General features: G+C 40.9%; 1 protein-coding gene across 2 annotated transcripts in view; it reads right to left on the bottom strand.

Moving 5' to 3' along the window:
• The window catches only part of LOC149984337 (dysbindin-A-like), a 40,350-nt gene that overhangs the window by 15,442 nt on the left and 11,958 nt on the right, over positions 1-12,950 (bottom strand). Inside the window, exon 1 of one of the 2 annotated variants that reach the window (XM_090220433.1) lies at positions 1,601-1,913. The exons of the other annotated variant lie outside the window; for it this stretch is intronic. Within the exon in view, the coding sequence (XP_090076559.1) occupies positions 1,601-1,634 (34 nt within the window). The 5' untranslated portion in view covers positions 1,635-1,913. Of the gene's footprint in view, positions 1-1,600; positions 1,914-12,950 lie in introns of those variants that run through there. 2 annotated transcript variants of the gene reach the window in all.

Genomic DNA, 12,950 nt, shown 5'->3' on the forward strand with positions numbered 1-12,950 from the left:
CAACCCAAATGTCACCCTATATAGTGCACTACTTTCTACCAGAGACCTGATCAAAAGTAGTGCACTATATAGGGAATAGGGTACCATTTGGGACGTAGACCTACTGCTGATCTTACTCTAAATCCCTGCCTCTTTACTATAATGGTTAAGAGCTAGAGAAATCAATACCCTCTGAAGGGAGCGTCAAAGTCAGGAGTGAATAGACTGACACTTTAAGCCATTTTCCTGCTATTACTTCTCCAGTGCTGCATTTTTACCCACACCGCCGAGCGAATTACCCTCCTCACCCGGCTCCCGCTGCTGAGACTGATTTAAATAGTAAAACGTCAACAACAACAACAACGACAGGTGTCCTATCGCTGCCTGCAAATGTATTTTTTTATATATTTTTTTTACCTTTATTTAACTAGGCAGGTCGGTTAAGAACAAATTATTATTTTCAATGACGGCCTGGGAACAGTGGGTTAACTGCCTGTTCAGGGGCAGAACGACAGCTCGGGGATTTGAACTTGCAACCTTCCGGTTACTAGCCCAACTGTCTCAAACCACTAGGCTACCCTGCCGCCCCAAATCACCCATAGCGACACGGCAAGTCGCCAGGTAACAGTGGAACACACTGTTCACAGTCCAGTGAGCACCAGAGCAGATACCCCAGACCGTCTATGTCTGCGTGGGGGCATTCTAATTAGATTCTAATGTGGCATATCAGCTCTACATGTTATGTAAGGACATTGCTGCACATTCCTGACCAGTGATGTATATTAAGGGACTATTTCATAGTCAAGTAACTGGTGATCACTGCATTCATAGAGGAGTTATTGACTGGTAGAGTTGCTCCCGTGACCTACGTCACTAACACTTAGATCCCTTCCTTTCAACCTGACCTTTTCTGTTTCCTGACAATAGACAAACTGTTGGGGCAAAAAGGAGCAGAGTGTAACTGCATGGGTTCATCATATGACTGAGTCACACACACACACAACCCAGGCTGCACTAAGTCAAGTCCTACTGAAAGAATACCGTGGCAGTGGCACAGATCACCAACATCAAAGCATCATCAAATAGACATTCCACTTTAAACATGAGGAGAATAACGAATACAGAGACACAGACAGACAGAGGGAGGGAGGGAGACATGAAGACATAAAGACAGGGACATGGAGAGAGAGACAGACAAAGAGAGGGAGAGAGACAGACATGAAGACATAAAGACAGGGACATGGAGAGAGAGACAGACATGAAGACATAAAGACAGGGACATGGAGAGAGACAGACATGAAGACAGGGACATGGAGAGAGACAGACATGAAGACATAAAGACAGGGACATGGAGAGAGAGACAGACATGAAGACATAAAGACAGGGACATGGAGAGAGACAGACATGAAGACAGGGACATGGAGAGAGACAGACATGAAGACATAAAGACAGGGACATGGAGAGAGAGACAGACAGACAGAGGGAGGGAGGGAGACATGAAGACAAAGAGAGGGACATGGAGAGAGACATAAAAAGAAAGAGGAAAATGGAGAGATATAACAGAGAGAAAAAAAACGAGAGAAAAACGAGTGACAGAGAGGAGAAAAGCATTGTAACCTACAGGAGTTCCTGGAGCTGCTCCCTGGAGAGGACATGACTGGTGTCCTGGTGATCGTGACGACCCAGGCCGGCCCAGACCCCGAGCGGAGAGCGAGACCAGACGCTCAGCTATGCCACGGCTACACCACCACTACAGCTAACCCCCCATTCTGCATCGACAGAGTGGTTACACACTACCTCGCTCGGACGGATAACGCTTCTGTGCTGCCAAACACACACACACACACACCGCGATGCTGTGAGGGAGCACGTGCAGTACTGCCAGGCTGAGGAGACACTGCTGTAGTGGTGAGGAGAGAGGATGGGAGGGCTGCCTGGGAGTGTACCACTCACTTCTCACAAGAGGGGAGGTCTGCCTGGGAGTGTACCACTCCCTTCTCACAAGAGGGGGAGGTCTGCCTGGGAGTGTACCACTCACTTCTCACAAGAGGGGGAGGGCTGCCTGGGAGTGTACCACTCACTACTCACAAGAGGGGGAGAGCTGCCTGGGAGTGTACCACTCACTTGTCACAAGAGGGGGAGGTCTGCCTGGGAGTGTACCACTCACTACTCACAAGAGGGGGAGGTCTGCCTGGGAGTGTACCACTCACTACTCACAAGAGGGGGAGAGCTGCCTGGGAGTGTACCACTCACTTCTCACAAGAGGGGGAGGTCTGCCTGGGAGTGTACCACTCACTTCTCACAAGAGGGGGAGGGGCTTCTAATAATAAAGACAGACAGTGGGAAACCTAGGCAGCATCATAAATGCCACCCTCTTCCCTACATAGTGCACTGCTTTTGGAAGTAGTGCACTAAACAACCTACCAATTACCTTGTTGTTGTGCCCCACTTGTTGTTGTTGTCCCCTTGTTGTTGTTGTTGTCCCCCCCCCCCCCAAGTTCATCAAATGTCTACCCTGCTAGACCTGCCCCGGTCAACTTTAAGTGCTGTTTTTGTGAAAAGTGAAAACATCTAGGAGCAACAACGGCTCAGCCATGAAGTGGTAGACCACAGTGCCTTCAGACATGCCACATTTTGTTGTGTTACAGCCTGAATTCAAAACAGATTAAATATATATTTTTTCCCCTCACCCATCTACACACAATACCCCATAATGACAAAGTGAAAACATGTTGAGAAACGTTTGTAAATTTATTGAAAATTAAAAACACAAATATCTCATTCACACCTCTTTGCCGCGACACTCCAAATTGAGCTCAGCTGCATCCAATTTCCTTTGATCATCCTAGGACCACTGCCTTAGACAGCTATTTATAACGTCCAGGTTCAGAAATGCCCAGAGAAACTAGCCCATGTCAGCTAACGTTGTTTTAGCTAGGGGTTGTTTTTTTAGCCCTTTGATTTTGTTATAATGTTTGAGTCACTCAGATATCATACGAACACATGGCAAAACGTGTAGAATTGCAAGAAATTTGCTTTAAAACTGCAAAATGTTCTCTCCGCCAACAAGAGGCGTGTGAACAATGTGTCATGGCCAGTGGTTGTGCCCATAGAAATAGACGTGTCGCATTCCCCAAGGAACAAAGGTTTCTTCCTAGGTTCCTGCCTTTCTAGGGAGTTGTTCCTAGCCACCGTGCTTCTACACCTGCATTGCTTTCTGTTTGGGGTTTTAGGCTGGGTTTCTGTACAGCACTTTGAGATATCAGCTGATGTAAGAAGGGCTTTATAAATACATTTGATTTAATCCTGTGTGAAAATGTTTGGGAACCACTGAGCTACTGTACAATCTGCATATCATAATGCTATGCAAATGACCATGTAATTAACCTTATCCTAGGCATTTGCTATATAAAGATACATTAAATGTATGGTGCTCCTTCCAAGTTGAGTTAAAATGGTATTTTTTCTGAAGAGAATCTCTTAAGAGATATTGATTGAGATTGATCTCTATAGAGACTACTGTGGAGGAGGGATTGACACACCTACTGCATTAGAAATTCAAAGCACCTAGCTAGATGAGTTTCTATAAAAGAACCACACAACTTCCATGTCTTTAGTTAAGATCCCTGACAGTGAAATAGATTCTGTGACTGAGCTTAGAACAGTCTCTCCCGCCCGTTCCGTCTGCGGTCAAGACGCGGTCACGCCCGTTCCGTCTGCGGTCACGCCTGTTCCGTCTGCGGTCAAGACACAGTCACGCCCGTTCCGTCTGCGGTCAAGACGCGATCACGCCCGTTCCGTCTGCGGTCAAGACACGGTCACGCCCGTTCCTTATGTGGTTTAAGACGCAAGCCTTTAGTTTAATCTCACATTAGCTCAGCAGCTCTCTCTCTCTCTTTCTACTAGAAAGGCTCTGCTCCTGCAGTACTGAACAAGACCACACTGCTTCAAGGAGCATCCCAAATGGCACCCTATTGACCAGGGCCCAGGCCAAATATTTGGGATACAGACACTGCTTAAATTCTGACTAAACAAATCTAAAAGTGTAGAGAACAGACATATAAAATATAAATCTCTGAAAAGAGATGCAATTTATGTCTCAGCTTCCTTATGTCTCAGCTTCCTTATGTCTCAGCTTCCTTATGTCTCAGCTTCCTTATGTCTCAGCTTCCTTATGTCTCAGCTTCCTCATGTCTCAGCTTCCTCATGTCTCAGCTTCCTCATGTCTCAGCTTCCTCATGTCTCAGCTTCCTTATGTCTCAGCTTCCTCATGTCTCAGCTTCCTTATGTCTCAGCGTCCTTATGTCTCAGCTTCCTCATGTCTCAGCTTCCTCATGTCTCAGCTTCCTCATGTCTCAGCTTGCTGAAGGGGACAAACGACTATCTAATTCCTTTCTTTCTTTAACTCCTTACTGTGCCATTATCTCTGTGGTGTATCTAATGTGATAAATCACTCCGACTAAAAGAGCAAGGTGGTGGGTTGTTCTAAGCAGTTCCCATCCTGGCTACAACAGGAAATTAACGTCATGCATAATGAGGCGAGGAGAATTTCAAGGAAATGTACCCCCCCTTAAAGCTAAAATCTGGTGTCTTACTGCTATTCTGGCCCATTCAGTTGAATGTATATGTTAATACGAAATAAAAGCCACAAATATAAATAATAAAAGTCACGTATGAATATTAACTATACAAAAAGGATATGTGTTCTACCACGTAACATTTCCAGATGAGAATATCATTGGACAATAACATTTCACAGAGAACAGCTTACCTGTTTAAAAGACCACAACAGACACACTCATTGATCCCCTTCCATTATTCATATCCTGAGAACGCAACTCTGCATAGCAACATCCAAATCGCTATTTTCTTTTTTAGTACCACACACACACACTAGTAAAGTGGTTATTGAATGGCTCATGAATGATTCATTATAGACACTGGACAGGACTAAGCTTCTAGTGTCAAACTCTTTTCTGGACACATCACTGTCAGGCAGACCTTTACAGTCAGGTTGATCCATCTCTCCTCCACCTCCTCCTCCCCTCCCACATCCTCTCTCCTCCCCTCCCTGACTCTCACTGTGTCTGCGTCCCAAATGACACTCTATTTCCTATTTAGTGCACGACCAGGACCTCTGGTCAAAAGCAGTGCACTATATAGAGAACAGGGTATCCTTTGGGATTCAGCCTGGGAGCCAGTAAACTGCCTCCAACAAGGGAATCTCATCATGTTCGCTTCGATAACGTCACAACTAGCTATTCTGTGAGAATACTGTGTATATATCTGTGAAACATATTTTATTCTCTGGGGGGGGGGGGGGTCACGTTAAGAGGTCATTAAACTAATGAGCGTGCACATCAATTACGTTGAGATGTTGAGCAAAACCACAGTCATGATGATGTTCTCTTTCAGGTCTGTCTGCCAGACGGCGTCTCAGTCCAGGACGATTCTGTCACACACACACGCCTGTCACACACAAACACACACACACACACACACACAAAACCGCTAGAAATAGTGAGTTCTGTATTGAATTGATCTGCATCACATTCAGCGAGAGTGACAGGCCCTTTAGTGGAGATCCATCATATTATGATCCGGTATAAAGTAAAGATGGAGTGATTCTATTGGAGGTGAAGTAATGTTGTAATGTCACACTGTTCATTCTATTGGAGGTGATGTAACGTTGTAATGTCACACTGTTCATTCTATTGGAGGTGAAGTAATGTTGTAATGTCACACTGTTCATTCTATTGGAGGTGATGTAACGTTGTAATGTCACACTGTTCATTCTATTGGAGGTGATGTAACGTTGTAATGTCACACTGTTCATTCTATTGGAGGTGAAGTAATGTTGTAATGTCACACTGTTCATTCTATTGGAGGTGAAGTAACGTTGTAATGTCACACTGTTCATTCTATTGGAGGTGATGTAACGTTGTAATGTCACACTGTTCATTCTATTGGAGGTGAAGTAACGTTGTAATGTCACACTGTTCATTCTATTGGAGGTGAAGTAATGTTGTAATGTCACACTGTTCATTCTATTGGAGGTGAAGTAATGTTGTAATGTCACACTGTTCATTCTATTGGAGGTGAAGTAATGTTGTAATATCACACTGTTCATTCTATTGGAGGTGAAGTAACGTTGTAATGTCACACTGTTCATTCTATTGGAGGTGAAGTAACGTAATGTCACACTGTTCATTCTATTGGAGGTGAAGTAATGTTGTAATGTCACACTGTTCATTCTATTGGAGGTGAAGTAACGTTGTAATGTCACACTGTTCATTCTATTGGAGGTGATGTAACGTTGTAATGTCACACTGTTCATTCTATTGGAGGTGAAGTAATGTTGTAATGTCACACTGTTCATTCTATTGGAGGTGAAGTAATGTAATATCACACTGTTCATTCTATTGGAGGTGAAGTAATGTTGTAATGTCACACTGTTCATTCTATTGGAGGTGAAGTAACGTTGTAATGTCACACTGTTCATTCTATTGGAGGTGAAGTAATGTTGTAATGTCACACTGTTCATTCTATTGGAGGTGATGTAACGTTGTAATGTCACACTGTTCATTCTATTGGAGGTGAAGTAATGTTGTAATGTCACACTGTTCATTCTATTGGAGGTGATGTAACGTTGTAATGTCACACTGTTCATTCTATTGGAGGTGATGTAACGTTGTAATGTCACACTGTTCATTCTATTGGAGGTGAAGTAATGTTGTAATGTCACACTGTTCATTCTATTGGAGGTGACGTAAGGTTGTAATGTCACACTGTTCATTCTATTGGAGGTGAAGTAATGTTGTAATGTCACACTGTTCATTCTATTGGAGGTGATGTAACGTTGTAATGTCACACTGTTCATTCTATTGGAGGTGAAGTAATGTTGTAATGTCACACTGTTCATTCTATTGGAGGTGATGTAACGTTGTAATGTCACACTGTTCATTCTATTGGAGGTGAAGTAATGTTGTAATGTCACACTGTTCATTCTATTGGAGGTGATGTAACGTTGTAATGTCACACTGTTCATTCTATTGGAGGTGATGTAACGTTGTAATGTCACACTGTTCATTCTATTGGAGGTGAAGTAATGTTGTAATGTCACACTGTTCATTCTATTGGAGGTGAAGTAACGTTGTAATGTCACACTGTTCATTCTATTGGAGGTGATGTAACGTTGTAATGTCACACTGTTCATTCTATTGGAGGTGAAGTAACGTTGTAATGTCACACTGTTCATTCTATTGGAGGTGAAGTAATGTTGTAATGTCACACTGTTCATTCTATTGGAGGTGAAGTAATGTTGTAATGTCACACTGTTCATTCTATTGGAGGTGAAGTAATGTTGTAATATCACACTGTTCATTCTATTGGAGGTGAAGTAACGTTGTAATGTCACACTGTTCATTCTATTGGAGGTGAAGTAACGTAATGTCACACTGTTCATTCTATTGGAGGTGAAGTAATGTTGTAATGTCACACTGTTCATTCTATTGGAGGTGAAGTAACGTTGTAATGTCACACTGTTCATTCTATTGGAGGTGATGTAACGTTGTAATGTCACACTGTTCATTCTATTGGAGGTGAAGTAATGTTGTAATGTCACACTGTTCATTCTATTGGAGGTGAAGTAATGTAATATCACACTGTTCATTCTATTGGAGGTGAAGTAATGTTGTAATGTCACACTGTTCATTCTATTGGAGGTGAAGTAACGTTGTAATGTCACACTGTTCATTCTATTGGAGGTGAAGTAATGTTGTAATGTCACACTGTTCATTCTATTGGAGGTGATGTAACGTTGTAATGTCACACTGTTCATTCTATTGGAGGTGAAGTAATGTTGTAATGTCACACTGTTCATTCTATTGGAGGTGATGTAACGTTGTAATGTCACACTGTTCATTCTATTGGAGGTGATGTAACGTTGTAATGTCACACTGTTCATTCTATTGGAGGTGAAGTAATGTTGTAATGTCACACTGTTCATTCTATTGGAGGTGACGTAAGGTTGTAATGTCACACTGTTCATTCTATTGGAGGTGAAGTAATGTTGTAATGTCACACTGTTCATTCTATTGGAGGTGATGTAACGTTGTAATGTCACACTGTTCATTCTATTGGAGGTGAAGTAATGTTGTAATGTCACACTGTTCATTCTATTGGAGGTGAAGTAACGTTGTAATGTCACACTGTTCATTCTATTGGAGGTGATGTAACGTTGTAATGTCACACTGTTCATTCTATTGGAGGTGAAGTAACGTTGTAATGTCACACTGTTCATTCTATTGGAGGTGATGTAACGTTGTAATGTCACACTGTTCATTCTATTGGAGGTGAAGTAACGTTGTAATGTCACACTGTTCATTCTATTGGAGGTGAAGTAATGTTGTAATGTCACACTGTTCATTCTATTGGAGGTGATGTAACGTTGTAATGTCACACTGTTCATTCTATTGGAGGTGAAGTAATGTTGTAATGTCACACTGTTCATTCTATTGGAGGTGATGTAACGTTGTAATGTCACACTGTTCATTCTATTGGAGGTGAAGTAACGTTGTAATGTCACACTGTTCATTCTATTGGAGGTGAAGTAATGTTGTAATGTCACACTGTTCATTCTATTGGAGGTGATGTAACGTTGTAATGTCACACTGTTCATTCTATTGGAGGTGAAGTAATGTTGTAATGTCACACTGTTCATTCTATTGGAGGTGACGTAACGTTGTAATGTCACACTGTTCATTCTATTGGAGGTGAAGTAATGTTGTAATGTCACACTGTTCATTCTATTGGAGGTGATGTAACGTTGTAATGTCACACTGTTCATTCTATTGGAGGTGAAGTAATGTTGTAATGTCACACTGTTCATTCTATTGGAGGTGAAGTAACGTTGTAATGTCACACTGTTCATTCTATTGGAGGTGATGTAACGTTGTAATGTCACACTGTTCATTCTATTGGAGGTGAAGTAACGTTGTAATGTCACACTGTTCATTCTATTGGAGGTGATGTAATGTTGTAATGTCACACTGTTCATTCTATTGGAGGTGAAGTAATGTTGTAATGTCACACTGTTCATTCTATTGGAGGTGAAGTAATGTTGTAATGTCACACTGTTCATTCTATTGGAGGTGAAGTAACGTTGTAATGTCACACTGTTCATTCTATTGGAGGTGAAGTAACGTAATGTCACACTGTTCATTCTATTGGAGGTGATGTAACGTTGTAATGTCACACTGTTCATTCTATTGGAGGTGAAGTAATGTTGTAATGTCACACTGTTCATTCTATTGGAGGTGAAGTAACGTTGTAATGTCACACTGTTCATTCTATTGGAGGTGAAGTAATGTTGTAATGTCACACTGTTCATTCTATTGGAGGTGATGTAACGTAATGTCACACTGTTCATTCTATTGGAGGTGAAGTAACGTTGTAATGTCACACTGTTCATTCTATTGGAGGTGAAGTAACGTTGTAATGTCACACTGTTCATTCTATTGGAGGTGATGTAATGTTGTAATGTCACACTGTTCATTCTATTGGAGGTGATGTAATGTTGTAATGTCACACTGTTCATTCTATTGGAGGTGATGTAATGTTGTAATGTCACACTGTTCATTCTATTGGAGGTGAAGTAACGTTGTAATGTCACACTGTTCATTCTATTGGAGGTGAAGTAACGTTGTAATGTCACACTGTTCATTCTATTGGAGGTGAAGTAATGTTGTAATGTCACACTGTTCATTCTATTGGAGGTGAAGTAATGTAATGTCACACTGTTCATTCTATTGGAGGTGAAGTAACGTTGTAATGTCACACTGTTCATTCTATTGGAGGTGAAGTAATGTTGTAATGTCACACTGTTCATTCTATTGGAGGTGATGTAACGTAATGTCACACTGTTCATTCTATTGGAGGTGAAGTAATGTTGTAATGTCACACTGTTCATTCTATTGGAGGTGAAGTAATGTTGTAATGTCACACTGTTCATTCTATTGGAGGTGATGTAACGTTGTAATGTCACACTGTTCATTCTATTGGAGGTGATGTAATGTTGTAATGTCACACTGTTCATTCTATTGGAGGTGATGTAACGTTGTAATGTCACACTGTTCATTCTATTGGAGGTGAAGTAACGTAATGTCACACTGTTCATTCTATTGGAGGTGATGTAACGTTGTAATGTCACACTGTTCATTCTATTGGAGGTGATGTAATGTTGTAATGTCACACTGTTCATTCTATTGGAGGTGAAGTAACGTTGTAATGTCACACTGTTCATTCTATTGGAGGTGATGTAACGTTGTAATGTCACACTGTTCATTCTATTGGAGGTGAAGTAACGTTGTAATGTCACACTGTTCATTCTATTGGAGGTGAAGTAACGTTGTAATGTCACACTGTTCATTCTATTGGAGGTGATGTAACGTAATGTCACACTGTTCATTCTATTGGAGGTGAAGTAACGTTGTAATGTCACACTGTTCATTCTATTGGAGGTGAAGTAATGTTGTAATGTCACACTGTTCATTCTATTGGAGGTGAAGTAATGTTGTAATGTCACACTGTTCATTCTATTGGAGGTGAAGTAATGTTGTAATGTCACACTGTTCATTCTATTGGAGGTGAAGTAACGTTGTAATGTCACACTGTTCATTCTATTGGAGGTGAAGTAATGTTGTAATGTCACACTGTTCATTCTATTGGAGGTGATGTAACGTTGTAATGTCACACTGTTCATTCTATTGGAGGTGAAGTAATGTTGTAATGTCACACTGTTCATTCTATTGGAGGTGATGTAACGTAATGTCACACTGTTCATTCTATTGGAGGTGATGTAACGTTGTAATGTCACACTGTTCATTCTATTGGAGGTGATGTAACGTTGTAATGTCACACTGTTCATTCTATTGGAGGTGAAGTAATGTTGTAATGTCACACTGTTCATTCTATTGGAGGTGATGTAACGTTGTAATGTCACACTGTTCATTCTATTGGAGGTGAAGTAATGTTGTAATGTCACACTGTTCATTCTATTGGAGGTGATGTAACGTTGTAATGTCACACTGTTCATTCTATTGGAGGTGAAGTAATGTTGTAATGTCACACTGTTCATTCTATTGGAGGTGATGTAACGTTGTAATGTAGTATGAAGATCCATACCAGAACCAGGATATTCCTGCTGAGAGGTTCATTATGACGGAGAGGTCAATGTGACGCAGCTTGTGCCAAAGGGATTCTATCTGCTCTCTCAAAGACGCCCTCCCGAGGTTAATTCATGTCTAGCTTTGAAATAATGACTATAACAACCCTACACGCTGTTTAATGTTAACTGGGGTCTGGGAGACAAGTTACACATCAGATGTGGGGGAAACTCTGAGTGAAAGAAACGACAGATACGGCTACTGCCACGTTCATTTCCCAAGCCTCAAGACATCATGAAGATATCCTGGAGACCATGTGAAACGGAAAGTATCATTAAAAAACGAAATCCTAAAATCCCAAAATCCTAGTATAGAATTTACAATATAGGCTGCAGCTATGATTTTGTAGGCAGCATGTTTGCAGGACATTTTACTGACAATACTGTTCTGTTTAGAGGGGATCTTACTGACTGTACAGAATACTGTTCTGTTTAGAGGACATCTTACTGACAATACTGTTCTGTTTAGAGGACATCTTACTTACAATACTGTTCTGTTTAGAGGACATCTTACTGACAATACTGTTCTGTTTAGAGGACATCTTACTGACAATACTGTTCTGTTTAGAGGACATCTTACTGACAATACTGTTCTGTTTAGAGGACATCTTACTGACTGTACAGAATACTGTTCTGTTTAGAGGACATCTTACTGACTGTACAGAATACTGTTCTGTTTAGAGGACATCTTACTGACTGTACAGAATACTGTTCTGTTTAGAGGACATCTTACTGACAATACTGTTCTGTTTAGAGGACATCTTACTGACTGTACAGAATACTGTTCTGTTTAGAGGACATCTTACTGACTGTACAGAATACTGTTCTGTTTAGAGGACATCTTACTGACAATACTGTTCTGTTTAGAGGACATCTTACTGACTGTACAGAATACTGTTCTGTTTAGAGGACATCTTACTGACTGTACAGAATACTGTTCTGTTTAGAGGACATCTTACTGACTGTACAGAATACTGTTCTGTTTAGAGGACATCTTACTGACAATACTGTTCTGTTTAGAGGACATCTTACTGACTGTACAGAATACTGTTCTGTTTAGAGGACATCTTACTGACTGTACAGAATACTGTTCTGTTTAGAGGACATCTTACTGACAATACTGTTCTGTTTAGAGGACATCTTACTGACAATACTGTTCTGTTTAGAGGACATCTTACTGACTGTACAGAATACTGTTCTGTTTAGAGGACATCTTACTGACTGTACAGAATACTGTTCTGTTTAGAGGACATCTTACTGACAATACTGTTCTGTTTAGAGGACATCTTACTGACAATACTGTTCTGTTTAGAGGACATCTTACTGACAATACTGTTCTGTTTAGAGGACATCTTACTGACAATACTGTTCTGTTTAGAGGACATCTTACTGACAATACTGTTCTGTTTAGAGGACATCTTACTGACAATACTGTTCTGTTTAGAGGACATCTTACTGACTGTACTGTTCTGTTTAGAGGACATCTTACTGACAATACTGTTCTGTTTAGAGGACATCTTACTGACTGTACTGTTCTGTTTAGAGGACATCTTACCGACAATACTGTTCTGTTTAGAGGACATCTTACTGACTGTACAGAATACTGTTCTGTTTAGAGGACATCTTACTGACTGTACAGAATACTGTTCTGTTTAGAGGACATCTTACTGACTGTACAGAATACTGTTCTGTTTAGAGGACATCTTACTGACTGTACATGAGAATAATGTTCTGTTTAGAGGGGATC

This window comes from Oncorhynchus mykiss, chromosome 3, assembly GCF_057628025.1.
Source record: "Oncorhynchus mykiss isolate SJ-2025 chromosome 3, ASM5762802v1, whole genome shotgun sequence".
Lineage (NCBI taxonomy): Eukaryota > Metazoa > Chordata > Actinopteri > Salmoniformes > Salmonidae > Oncorhynchus > Oncorhynchus mykiss.